The 15,029-nt window shown below is 38.8% G+C and overlaps 1 protein-coding gene across 1 annotated transcript in view; it reads right to left on the bottom strand.

Annotated features, from left to right (window-relative positions):
• HECTD2 (HECT domain E3 ubiquitin protein ligase 2) overlaps nt 1-15,029 on the bottom strand; it is a 73,675-nt gene that overhangs the window by 49,133 nt on the left and 9,513 nt on the right. Inside the window, exon 2 of the mRNA XM_070363394.1 lies at nt 4,949-5,078. Coding sequence (XP_070219495.1) covers nt 4,949-5,078 — 130 coding nt within the window. The remainder of the gene's footprint in view (nt 1-4,948; nt 5,079-15,029) is intronic.

Here is a 15,029-nt window from a genome sequence, read left to right on the forward strand (position 1 = left end):
CTCTGCAGTGAGCAGGTATGAGGCATCCAGGAGAACAGTTGAAATGTAAGTTGTAGGGAGGAGAAAGGTGGGAGATCAAGTTGAAAAGCTGTCATATTATGAACATCCTTGCGTGTCAAGGTAAAAAATTTGTATTTAATTTTGGAAGCTTTAGGGAGTATTAGAGATGATGTAATTAGAGTTGTGTGATTAATGTCATATGATTAATCAGACAAGAGAAACAAGTCAATCAGGAGTTTCCTCTATCTGTCAGAACAAGAGTTTTGTTGTCAGAAAATGTGGGATTGAATTGCAGTTCTGTCACTTAGCAGCATGACCATGGCCAAGTCACTTACCCTGTCTGAGCTCCAGTTTTTTTACTTATTAAATATGTGTTATAAGCAGAGATTTAAGAAGGCCTCAGGAGTCTCAGCCACCTGTGGATCACATTACATGACCAAAGGGATTGTGCAGATCTAATTAAGATTACTAACTGTGGTATTGTTCAGTCACTAAGTCATGTTTGACTCTGCAATCCCAAGAAGTACAGCACACCATGCTCCCTGTCCTTCACTATCTCCTGGAGTTTGCTCAAACTTAAGTCCATTGAGTCAGTGATGCCATCCAACCATTTATCCTCTGTTGCCCCTCAGGTGGCCAAAGAATTGGAGCTTCAGGTTCAGCAGTAGTCCTTCAATGAATATTCAGAGTTGATTTCCTTTAGGATGGACTGGTTTGATCTCCCTGCTGTCCAAGAGATGCTCAAGAATCTTTTCCAGCACCACAGTTCAAAAGCATCAATTCTTCAATGCTCAGCCTTCTTTAGGGTCCAACTCTCACATCCATAGATGACTACTGGAAAAACCATAGCTTTGACAATACAGACCTTTGTTGACAAAGTGATGTCTCTGCTTTTTAATACACTGTCTAGGTTTGTCATAGCATTTCTTACAAAGAGCAAGTGTCTTTTAATTTCATGGCTGCAACCACCAACTGCAGTGATTTTTGGAGCCCAAGAAAATAAAATCTGTCACTGTTTCTACCTTTTCCCCTTCTATTTGCCATGAGGTGATGGGACCAGATGCCATGATCTTAGTGTTTTGAATGTTGAGTTTTAAGCCAGGTTTTTCACTCTCCTCTTTCACTTTCATCAAGAGGCTCTTTAGTTTTTCTTCACTCTCTGCCATTAAAATGGTATCATCTGCATATGTGATGTTGTTGATATTTCTCCTGACAATCTTGATTCCAGCTTGTGATTAATCCAGCCCGGCATTTCACATGATGCACTCTGCATATAAGTTAAATTATCAGGGTGACCATATACAGCCTTGATGTACTCCTTTCCCAATTTAGAACCAGTCCATTGTTTCATGTCTGGTTCTAACTGTTGCTTCTTGTCTTGCATACAGGTTTCTCAGGAAACAGGTAAGGCGGTTTAGTATTCCTATCTCTTTGAGACTTTTCCAGTTTGTTGTGATCCACACAGTCAAAGGTTTAGTGTAGTCAATGAAGCAGGATTAGATGATTTTTTTGAATTCTCTTGCTTTTTTCTATGATCCAACAGATGTTGGCAATTTGATCTCTGGTTCTTCTGTCTTTTCTTAATCCAGGGAGATTCATCCAGGAAGGCAAAACCTTGTAACATGAGACCTTTACAAGCAGAGGGTTTTCTCCCACTGGTTGCAGAAGACAAAGTCAGAGACACTGAAAGCATGAACGGGATTTGACACAAGGGATCCTCCTGCCAGCCCTGAAAAAGAAGGCTGGGAGATAGCCAGTGAGCCCATGAGCAGCCTCTGGGAGCTGCGGGCAGCCCTGGGTGACAGTCAGCGAGGAGATGGGACCTCAGTCTTAGAACTGCAAATAAGTTCTGCCAGCAACCTGAGTATTCTTGCCCAGAATCCAGCCCAGCCTCCACGTTGAGAGGCTGTGAGTAGAAAGCTCAGCCACACTCACCAAGATCTGACTTAAAAGAGCTGTGAGCTAATATGTGGTGGTGTTTTAAAGTCATTGTTATTGTGGTTTAGTCGCTAAGTCATGTCGAACTCTTTTGCGACCCCATGGACTGGACTGTAGGCCACCAGGCTCCTCTGTCCATGGGATTTCCCAGGCAAAAATCCTGGAGTGGGTTGCCACTTTCTTCTCCAGGGCATCTTTCTGACCCAGGGATTGAATCTGTGTCTCCTGCATTGGCAGGCAGACTCTTTACCGTTGAGTCACCAAGGAAGTACCCTTCTGAGTCATTAGGTTTGTGATAATTTGTTAAGCAGCAACAGAAAACTACATCGTAGCAATTCTAGTATATATTTTTTGTGATTGCTATGATGCTCAAAAAAAAAAAAATCACATGAAAGTTTTCCCTAAATCATAAATATTACTCAAATAAGTTAGTTACTATCTAGCTAAGGTCTAAAATAGAAATCATCTCTCTCAATTTCTCTCCCCCATCGAATAGGCTCATTTTCTTTATTTCTGTAATTTTACCTATAACGGAATCACAATTATAAGTTTGTTTTGTTGTGGGACTGTGACATATGAGCACTGGTGCCTCCTTAGAGTAAGACTGAGGTGATGAAACGTTTGTGTGTATATATATATAAATAAAAGAAGAAAGCAGTTATCAGGGACAAAGGTTGATAAATGAGATAATAGAAATACTAACTGGTAAGAGTGCAGAATAGGTCTAGCAATCCCTTGGAGTGTCAACAGAAAATATATGCAAGAATAACTTATGCCATGTGCAGCTTATCAGTTCAGTTTAGTCCAGTCGCTCGGTTGCGTCTGACTCTTTTGTGACCCCATGGACTGCAGCTTATGGGCACAGGCAATTTACCAGAACAAGGTCCTTAAACATTTTGAGGTTTGTTTTGTTTTGTTCAGGTGTGAACAAATTTGCCAATTTGTTTCGTTACAGGGTAAGGGGCACTTAAAATTGTGCAAGTAATGTATGATTCCTGTGATAAAACAATATAGGGTTATATAAAGAAACAGAACATATTAGTAATATCCACCCAATCCTGCTTTTCCGAGGAAACCACAGACAGGTTGGTGGTCATCCTTCCACACCTCTGTATCTGCTCAAAGAAGCCTAAAAGGTTTACCCACATTTAAGAAAACTGGAGTCATATTCTACCTACTAATGTGTAACTTGCATTTTTCATTTGACAATGTTTTGCATTTTTCCTAGAAAATTTATATACATGACATATTTCTCTTAATAGATGCATGGCATTTATAATATGGATTACCACAATTTAGTCAACCAGTTTATTCAGATAGCTTTCAAATTATCTCTATTGTAAACATTCTTTCCATATGTCTTTCAACATATATTATTTCCTTAGAATAAATTCCTAGAAATGGAATACTGAGTCAGTAAGTATATGAATATTTTAAAATTTGAATATATGTCAAATAATTTGCTCTCCAGAAAAGTTGTATCAATTTTCAAGCCCTCTACTCAATAAAAGTGCCAATTTTCACACTCCACAGACAACACCACAGATACACATGCCTTTTTCTCTGCCACTAGGTAAGGAAATGTTAACTCCTTGTTTTAGTCTGTACTTCTTTATACTAGTGAGACTGAGCCTCCTTTCACATGTGTATTAATTGTTCATATTTCCTTTTTGGATTGGTCTGTTCATACCCTTTGCCTTTTTTTTCCCCCTCCAGGAATATTTATTTTACTGATCTATTAATGATCTCTATGATACAAGAATTTATTTTTCACTGACTACATCTTAGTTTATGATCTTATAAAATTTCTTCAGAAGTTTTAAATTTTCTTATCCCACAAACATTGATTTTTTTAATTTGTTTTATGGCTGTTGGCATTGTCATTGTGCCAAAAATTTATTATAAAAACATCCTGTGCTTTCTTCTAGTACTTTTGTAGTTTTTAAAAATCTAAAGTTACTATTTTCCAAAAGTTGGAAAGTTTCCATAATTCTATTTTTTAAAGTAATTTAACATCCTGTATATACAATATGTTTTACTGATCCATTTCCATCTATGTGACTATCTTGGTAGTATCACTAGCACAGCTTTATGTTACGACAAACGAATGGGATCCTTCATTACTTTTTCTTATACTCTCTTCTTTATTCATACAGATCAAATAGAGCATGCATCATTTTCTTAAGTTTTCTCCCAAAAAACTGTTGAAAAATTCATCACATGTTAGAGAACAAATTGGTGTAGCTGATATCTCTATGATATTTAAGATTTTCCATTAAAATCACCTTTTAGTTTTTTGATCAAATTTTACAGGTTTACTTCGTATAGGTTTTGCTTTCTCTTTGGTTTATTTATAAATATTTCATATATTTTCCATCAAGTCTTCTAATTGATTACTGCTCAAATAAAGGAAATCTATTTAATTTTTACATATTTTTATTGTGTCAGGCTCCCTAACCAAACTTTCTTATTCATGAATTTTGTATGTCATTCTCTTATTCTAGGTAACAATTACCTAAATATAATGATTTTGGTCCTTTCTGTAAATATTTATAGAGCTTTTTTTTTTAATTGTATTGACTAACCAGACATAGCAGAACAATGCTGAATAATTAAAATCTACTTAAAAAATTTGTTTAAATTTTATGTTGGAGCGTAGCCAGTTAACAATACTGTGATAATTTCAGGTGGACATGAAAGGGACTCAGCCACACATACACATGTATCTATTCTCCCCACCAAGTCCCCTCCCATCCAGGCTGCCACATAACACTGAGCGGAGTTCTCTGTGCTGTAAGTAGGTCCATACTGGTTACCTATTTTAAATAGTAGCAGTGTGTATGTGTTCATTCCACACTACCTCTCTCTCCTTCATTCTTCCCCCCGGCAACCATAAGTTAAAATCTACTTTTTTAATATTTCATTAATATACTTTCAGCCAAGATATATAGACTGTGTATACTTTTAATAATTGTAATTACATTTATTTAAAAATTTTTAAATCTTTTACCATTCTTGATGTTAGGGAAAACAAGATGTGTAGGTGAACTTCTGTTTTCAGCGGCTTCTTTCTTTTGGTTAACAGTTGAAATAACACTGCTGAAAGTAGAAATCTGGCCTTTGAATCCTCTGTCCAAACCCTAAAAATAGAAAAGTTAACACTGCAGCATAATTCCTACTAGGTATATTCAATTTTACTGTGAAAATCATAACCATTTATAATAGAGATTTTAGTTTGATAACAAATGCATGATAGATAAAACATGTATATAATATTGACTTACCTTTTCTAGGACCAAATTGTTTTAAGTATAAAATGAAAATAGTCATACCATCTAATGGCTTGTAAGTTGACAGAGTTTGGAAGTGAGGATAACAGTGCCTTTCTCACAGAGTTATTGTGAGGTTTACCTAAGATAATATGTGTAAAGCAATGAGTTTTCTTATCTTCTGATGCAACTTTAAAAGCTCAGGTAAAAAGATAAACCCTTTAGAGTTCATTTCTCTCTAAATATGTGATTACAGTCTTTTGGACTATGTGCTAGAGGGAGAGGGTGGGATGATTTGGGAGAATGGCATTGAAACATGTATAATATCATATAAGAAACGAATCGCCAATCCAGGTTCGATGCAGGATACAGGATGCTTGGGGCTGGTGCACTGGGATGACCCAGAGGGATGGTACGGGGAGGGAGGTGGGAGAGGGGTTCAGGATGGGGAGCACGTGTACACCCGTGGCAGATTCATGTTGATATATAGCAAAACCAATACAATACTGTAAAGTTATTAACCTCCAATTAAAATAAATAAATTTAATTAAAAAAATAAATATGTGATTAGACTTTCAGTATAAGGGGATTTAAAAAAAATTAAAAGCAACTTAAATGCAAATAACAGAGCAATCTGCCTATAGCATAGAATCTATCCATTAAAGTACCTTCCACAAAATAATGCCTATAAAATTCATAATATATAATCAATGTGCACTTTAACTGAAACATGTATAATATCATATATGAAATGAGTCGCCAGTCCAGGTTCGATGCACGATACTGGATGCTTGGGGCTGGTGCACTGGGACGACCCAGAGGGATGGTACGGGGAGGGAGGAGGGTTCAGGATGGGGAACACATGTATAAAGTTAAAAAAAATAAATAATAAATAAATAAATAAAACCACATTACCAGGTCAATACTCAGTTATAAAGCTAGCTCGGGGCTTATTCTCAGTTCTCAGCTCTTTACAGCTTACACTATATTCCAGTTTCCAGATGCTTAATCAAACATAGTAGTTAAATTCTTCCCTAACATTCACTTTTTTTACACTAAATATATGTAATTTCTTTGCTTTCAGAGGAGAGTTTCTTTTTCATTTTCTTCTACATTTACCAGACTGATTTTCACTTACCTTTTCAGAATTAGCTCAGGTGCCATGTAGCAAAAATATACACTCACCAAATATTTACTCTCCCACATCACCCACTCTCTTACAGCTAAATGAAACTATCTGATTAATTCTAACAGGCTACAGGTGGAGGTGATGTTGGCCATCGGTGGCCCAGAAAGTACTAATGCATGTAAGGCTGGTGGTAAAATCACCAGCTCCTTTTTCTCCTCTCACCATGACAATCACAGAGGCTCCGAGCCAAGATGTGAGAGCGTCCACTGGCTCAGGTCCCCAATCGCTATGTGGAGCAGAGGCACTGATGGCCAACAGCGGCTCATACAATCAACAGTAAATGCACCTTTAGAATTTCCAAACACTGAAATTTGGGGACAACTTGGTAAATGCAGTCTAACCCATTCTATCATAACTTCTCTGCAAAGCATTTTCTGGTGGCCACCATTTCCACAAAAATCCATCACTCTTATTTATGCTTGGGATTTACTTAACTTATTCCACTGGAATTATAATTGTTTATATACTGGTCCTTCATGTTGGACTTGAAATTTCTTATTCATCACAGAGCTTGACATCCAGTGAACCCTGTGCACAGATCTTACACTTCAGAGTAAATTTATTTTTCTTTTAAAGAGATTAGTATAGAAAATAACCCAGAAAAAAATCACATACACAGAATTTAAAAGTTTCTAGACTTGAGACTTTTTAGAAATTAGCTATCTGACCCCTTTATTTCACAGATGAGGAAAATAGTATTGAGATTCACTTAATGTCATTCAGCTAACAAGGAACAGAAATGTGATGGGCACTAAATGAGAACTTAAAGAATGCTTTCATAAGGAAAGTACATGTATGCAATTCTGTGTATGCAACATCTTTGGCTGCTCACAGAATATGTTTGTTTTTTTTTGGGTTGTTGTTTGTTAGCTTGTTTGCTTTTGGGCTAGATTTAGGCTCAGTGAAGTGTGAATCAGTATTTCTGTTAGGATTAGCCTACATGATCCAGCCTACAAAAGTTAAACAACTGAAATAAAGTCTTCTTCTAACGGAAGCCTGAAGTTTCAGAATCACAGACAGTATCAACAAGGGTAGTGTACAGAGCCTATGACACACTGGATGTTCCATAAATGATTACTCTTGTGACAATAACATTTAAAACAAGTCACATATTGAGTGCTTGGTAGAAGGAAATGGCAACCCACTCCAGTATTCTTGCCTGGAGAATCCCAGGGACAGAGGAGCCTGGTAGGCTGCCGTCTTTGGGGTCGCACAGAGTCGGATGCGACTTAGCAGCAGCAGCAGCAGCAGCATATGCATACTACTAATTATAATAGGTGCTTTAATACAACATTCCTAAGAGTTATATATTTACACCCCACTTTACAAGTGAGGAAACTCAAGTACCACACCAAAGATCACAGAGCTGGAAAGTGGGAATTCAATGAATGACCTTGAATGACCTGAATGACTTTGCTCACTACAAGTAGCCATCACTTATTAAGAGCTGAGCATGAGACAGTGTGCTCCATATATCAGCCTGTTTTCACAACCCTTGCGGCTGATATTCTCTTCTCTACTTTTATAGATATATGCCGAATGAAATTTAACAGCTTTGGGAGCAACTCACCTAACCAGAGGAAATCAATGTAAGTGGAAAAACTAACTGTATTTTAGGGAACCCTCTGATATCCTAGCAATCTGAGAAAGCCTCAATATTTTATTTTCCTCCTCTTTCCTCTACCCCTTCTTAATAATAACAGATTCCAGAGAACATTGCTTGATTTACTAGTGGAATCTTCAAATAATAATTTAAAAACCCACAAGTAACTGACTGAATCAACAAAACCATTTAAAAACTATCAGTTCTAATCTCTAACAGATTTATAATATAGATTCCCAAGGAGGAGAGACAAAATTGGAGAAAAAGATTAATAAAAGAGTGATACACAATACTTTTCTATAAAAGTCTTAGTAAATTACATACTTTGCATAACTTTGGTAAATTAAAACATTATGCTCAAGTTCACAGAACTGATTAGAAAAATAAAATAACCCATACATTTGAAAAAGTACTATCATCCCTTGCTATAAATATTATGATACTTACATAAGAAATATATTAACTTCTGGGGCCAAGTTTGTTTATTTGTATGTTTTGTCCTATCAAAACATCTTAAATAATAATGGGAATGAATGTCAAATTTGATATACATATATTTCATTTATGCATGAGAGTTGATAAAGTAACCAATCTATAAAATGAGGTCAATGAATGGCCCCTTGGAACTTTGTAATGTTGTTGTTTAGTCACTAAGTCATGTCCAACTCTTTGCAAACCCATGGACTGTAGCCCACCAGGTTCCTCTGTCCACGGGATTTTTCAGGCAGGAATACTGAGTGTGTTGCCATTTCCTTCTCCAGAGGATCTTCCCAACCCAGGGATCGAACTTACATCTCCTGAATTGGCAGGTGGGTTCTTTACCACTGACCTACAAGGGAAGCCCAGAACTTTGTGAACTTAGCTGTAAATATTTACAATGAATTAATATACCAAAGGTTTTTTCACTGATAACTGTCACTGATGTTATCTAAGATTGAGCAACTTAGAGGATTTAAAGAGCAGTGTAGTTGCAGTACAGAATCAGAAAGGGAGAATGGTCCAGTGAGGTGAGATTGGAAAGATAGGCAGGGACAATACTATGAAGCCTTCAGGACAGGGAGTATAGATTCTGTCCTGGAAGCGAATAGGGAACAGTCATGGAGGACCTGTAAAAAAGGCGTGACATAATTATATCTGTATCTTAGGAAAATCACTGTCAGCAGGTGTAGGGAATAGACTGAAGGGGAGCAATACCAGAAAGATACATCAAGTCTACTTACTGGGAGAAATAAGTCTAAACTGAGAAAGGAGTTAAAGGAAATGAAGAAGAATGACAGCCTGGGCCAATGTATGGCAAAATAGCAAGAGTTATTTCAGGTCATAATGAGAATCAGAGAACCCTTCAATAAATTATAAAATAAATGAAATGAACAATGTAAACTGCTTTATTTCAAATTTCAGGAAAAATATTTTGACACCTCACCATAAAGAAGAGGGCATACGATTAAAGACTATTGACTATGCCAAAGCCTTTGACTGTGTGGATCACAACAACTGTGGAAAATTCTTAAAGAGATGGGAATACCAGACCACCTGACCTGCCTCCTGAGAAATCTGTATGCAGGTCAAGAAGCAACAGTTAGAACTGGACATGGAACAACAGACTGGCTCCAAATCGGGAACGGAGTATGTCAAGGCTGTATATTGTCACCCTGCTTGTTTAACTTATATGTAGAGTACATCATGAGAAACGCTGGGCTGGATGAAGCATAAGCTGGAATCAAGATTGCTGGGAGAAATATCAATAACCTCAGATATGCAGATGACACCACACCTGTGGCAGAAAGCAAAGAACTAAAGAGCCTCTTGATGATAGTTAAAGAGGAGAGTGAAAAAGTTGGCTTAAAACTCAACATTCAGAAAACTAAGATCATGACATGTGGTCTCATCACTTCATGGCAAGTAGATGTGGAAACAATGGAAACAGTGGCAGACTTTATTTTGGGGGCTCCAAAATCACTGTAGATGGTGACTGCAGCCCTGAAATTAAAAGATGCTTACTCCTTGGAAGAAAAGTTATGACCAACCTACACAGCATATTAAAAAGCAGAGACATTACTTCACCAACAAAGGTCCATCTAGTAAAAGCTATGGTTTTTCCAGTAGTCATGTATGGATGTAAGAGTTGGACTATAAAGAAAGCTGAGCACCAAAGAATTGATGCTTTTGAACTGTGGTGTTGGAGAAGACTCTTGGGAGTCCCTTGGACTGCAAGGAGATCCAGCCAGTTCATCCTAAAGGAAATCAGTCCTGAATATTCATTGGAAGGACTGATGCTGAAGCTGAAACTCCAATACTTAGGCCACCTGATGGGAAGAACTGACTCACTGGCAAAGACCCTGATGCTGGGAAAGATTGAAAGCGGGAGGAGAAGGGGATGACAAAGGATGAGATGGTTGGATGGTATCACCGACTCAATGGACATGAGTTTGAGTAAACTCTGGGAGTTGTTGATGGACAGGGAGGCCTGGCGTGCTGCAGTCCATGGGGTTGCAAAGAGTCGAACACGACTGAGAGACTGAACTGAACTGAAGAAAATTCTACACTGGGTTATATAAATGTATTTGTGGAATGACTAGAAAAGGAACCAATGGTCACTAGGCAAAAGTATGCATCTCATGCCAAAATAATGTAATTTTTCTAGCTGACAGGGTTATCATTATGCTACGGTCATGTAGCAACTGCTATGCAAAACTAGTATAAGGGCAAAACCATGGAAACACTGGCAAATATGACATGAGCTTACAAAGAACATGAAGAATGAATGACCAAAAAAGATAAGAGATCTAAGAGAAGATCATGTGTTAAAAATGAAGGAAGGATCATTAAGGAAAAAGCGGTCAGCAATGCTGAATAATGAACAGTGGCTAGGTCTAAAGTGTGCCCACTAGCATATGCAGCTGTGAAATCTTGGGGACAAAGGAGACAACAGATTCCGGGGAGAAACTGCCACTGCTGGTGGCAGAAACTGTATGAAATAGATTGGCAAACGAAAGGGAAGTCAGGAGGGGAAAGCACTGAGTAGGATTTGCTCTGTCCAGAAGCTTTATGGAAGGGTACAGAGTGGCTGGAAGGGTACAAAGATGTGAGGGGAGATACACTGAGCATGTTATCATGGCTGTCAAATCCAGGGGTCGCGACTATCTACCCAGAGCATTACTGCTATTCTTTGTGCAGCAAAGGCCACAGATTGGAGCAGGGACAGGCACTCAACCAAAAGGCAGCCATCTGTCGATCAGGTGGCCACACATTAGGTGGCCTGGCATACAGGACACTGATGCTTCCTAATATGTCAATCAGAGAAGGTCTTTCCAGATTTCAGATGGAGGAATATGGAAAAGAGCAAGCAGCCAAGAATGAGAGAATAGCAGGCGCACAGAGAGCAGCTGGTCTCTGTTCCTGCCTGCTTTCTGGTTCTATCTATGTATGTTATTTCCATAAATCCCCCTTTTCCAAAAGGAGGCATATATGGCCTGATTTTCTGTTCCTTGTGATCAAAAAAGCTTAACATGAGAAAAAAAATCCTTGGTCTAATAAGTCTCTTGCTTATAAGATGACTGTGCCCTTGATACTTCACACTTGAGATGACAGGAAATAAATCACGGACAATTTCACAGGTTGACAGTGTACTACAGATAAATAAGAACAAACTCTCAAAACAGCAGTTGCCCCACACTGGCTTGCACAAGAGAAACCTTCCCATAGCCTAATACTTCCATGAGAAAGCAGGGTCACATGTTGCATGATGGTAAACTACTAAAAACTAGAGAATCAAGATGCTAGTGAGTGTTAATAGGACATGAGTAAATTAAAGGTTAGGGAACATTACAAGTCTTCTAAGAATCGGATCTTCCACCGTTATTACATCTGGTTCCCCGAGGAGTTCTGTCTATGAGCAACTGTTGTCTATGAGTCCTAAGTAAGTACCACACTAGAGATGACATCCTGGAATGTGGCCAGCCTGCAAACAGTGGGCTGCATGTGTTGAAGAATAGATAGTAGCAGGATACCCAACCAGCTGTTACAGAGGAAGAAGTACAAATAGGGAACACAGGAGGAAAGAGACACTGAGAACTCATTGAGGAGAAAAACTCAAAGTACACCTAGCATAATAAATAAGACGTGACTCTCTCTCTAGGTAGAGGCTGACCATAAGTTTAACAAACAGCTGAAAAATTTTATGTGGTAATTGCAAAACTAATCAAAGATCATACTTCTTTCAAGTAGCTAACATAGACCTCAATGGTCTTTTTGACTATATAATCACACAGATTATATGTAAGATTATAATAGTTTCAAGAAATTAAATATAATTTCAAAAAATTAAATAGAATTAAATTAAATGGAATACCTGTTTTTCCCTGTTAATCTATAATTAAATACTGTTGACCTTATTTTTAAATTTTAATACATGAGCTCCTACTTTCAACATTTACTGAGGAACAGACTACATCTGCTCGGAGAAGGCAATGGCACCCCACTCCGGTACTCTTGCCTGGAGAATCCCATGGACGGAGGAGCCTGGTAGGCTACAGTCCATGGGGTGCTAGGAGTCGGACACGACTGAGCGACTTCACTTTCACTTTTCACTCTCATGCATTGGAGAAGGCAATGGCAACCCACTCCAGTGTTCTTGCCTGGAGAAACCCAGGGACAGAGGAGCCTGTTGGGCTGCCGTCTCTGGGGTTGCACAGTGTTGGACATGACTGACGAGACTTAGCAGCAGCAGACTACATCTGAGTTAAATTTCTGATTTATCATATTTTTCTATTAGATGTCAATAAGAAGGATACTCATGGTTTTCCATCATAGCTTTTATATTTTTATATTGAATACCAAGTTCTTTTTATATTCAAAATTCTGATAAAATTTACTTTGGTTATCTACTATTCTACCAAAAGCGGCCTTAGAAAATAAAACATTTTCATTCACATTGTAAACCAATCTTTTTTTTTGGTCACATTGCACAGCATGTGGGATCATAGTTTCCTGATGGTGGATTGAACCTGTGCTCCTGTGGTGGAAGTGGCTGAGTCCTGACCACTGGGTATTTCCTAAACCAATCTTTGATAAAAGAACAACTGCTGGCTCTGTTCCATCCTGAGGAGAAGGCAATGGCACCCCACTCCAGTGTTCTTTCCGGAGAATCCCAGGGACGGCGGAGCCCGGTGGGCTGCCGTCTATGGGGTCGCACAGAGTCGGACACAACTGAAGTGACTTAGCAGCAGCAGCAGCTGTTCCATTGTGAAACACTTTTTAAAACCAAAATATCTCACTATATTTCTCACTATATATATCTCTCACTATATATCTTTGAGGTGAAATATTTTAAACTGTATACACAATTCATTATTTTGTAGTGTTTACAAAATTCATGATTCCTAACATTCATTGACCATTTATGCTAAAGCCTTTGACTGTGTGGATCACAACAGTGGAAAATTCTTAGAGATGGGAATACCAGGCCACCGTACCTGTCTCCTGAGAAACATATGCAGGTCAAGAAGCAACAGTTAAAACCAGACATGGAACAACTGACTGGCTCAAAACTGGGAAAGCAGTACGCCAAGGCTGCATATTGTCTCCCCGCTTATTTAACTTCTATGCAGAGTATATCATGCGAAATGTGGGGTTGGATGAATCACAGACTGGAATCAAGACTGCCAGGAGAAATATCAGCAACATCACATATGCAGATGATACCACTCTAATGGCAGAAAATGAAAAGGAACTAAAGAGCCTCTTGATGAGTGTGAAATAGGACAGTGAAAAACCTGGCTTGAAACTCAACATTAAAAAACTAAGATCATGGCAGCCAGTGCCATCACTTCACAGCAAATAGATGGGGGAAAAGCAGAAGTAGCAGCAGATTTTATTTTCTTGGGTTCCAAAATCACTGCAGACAGTGATTGCAGCTATGAAATTAAAAGATGCTTGCTCCTTGGAAGAAAAGCTATGACAAACCTAGACAGCATATTCAAAGAGACATCCCTTTACCGACAAAGGTCCATATAGTCAAAGCTAAGGTTTTTCCAGTAGTCATATAAGGATGTGAGAGCTGGACCATAAAGAAGGCTGAGCGCTAAAGAATTGATCCTTTTGAATTGTGGTGCTGGAGGAAACTCTTGAGAGTCACTTGGACAGAAAGGAGATAAAACCAGTCAATCCTAAAGGAAATCAACCCTGAATATTCATTGGAAGGGCCGATGCTGAAGCTTAAGCTCCAATTCTTCGGCCACCTGAGGTAAAGAGCTGACTCACTGGAAAAGACCCCGAAGCTGGGAAAGATTGAGGGCAGGAGGAGAAGAGGGGGACAGAAGATGAGATGGTTAGATAGTATCACCAACTCAATGGACATGAACTTGAGCAAACTCTTGGAGATGGTAGAGGACAGAGGAGCCTAGTATGCTGCAGTCTATGTGGTCACAAAGAGTTGGACATGACTTAGCGACTGAAAAGCAAACATACTTTAAACTACCAACTTCGCGAACAGCTGGAAATGTTAGCATTTTATACCATATCAAGTGAAAATTAATGCTGTTATTCTAGCTATTATATAGGTCAGACTGGCAGAAGTTTTATTTACTATAGAGACCACACACACAAATGCACAGGTAGATGGATTCTACACAGAGCCGTCTGGTTTGGCTGGTGATACAAAGTTGTCATACAGGATCCAGTCACCAGCATATGTTAAATTATGTTCAGTAGCTTTTATTTAAGAAGCTGCTGCTACTCCTGCTAAGTCGCTTCAGTTGTGTCTGACTCTGTGTGACCCCATAGACGGCAGCCCACCAGGCTCCCCCATCCCTGGGATTCTCCAGGCAAGAACACTGGAGTGGGGTGCCATTTCCTTCCCCAATTCATGAAAGTAAAAAGTGAAAGTGAAGTCACTTAGTCGTGTCCGACTCTTCGAGACCCCATGGACTGCAGCCTACCAGGCTCCTCCATCCATGGGATTTTCCAGGCAAGAGTACTGGAGTGGGGTGCCATTGCCTTCTCCATATTTGAGAAGAGATGTACGTATTTC

Source organism: Bos mutus, chromosome 26 (assembly GCF_027580195.1).
Source record: "Bos mutus isolate GX-2022 chromosome 26, NWIPB_WYAK_1.1, whole genome shotgun sequence".
Classification (NCBI taxonomy): Eukaryota; Metazoa; Chordata; class Mammalia; order Artiodactyla; family Bovidae; genus Bos; species Bos mutus.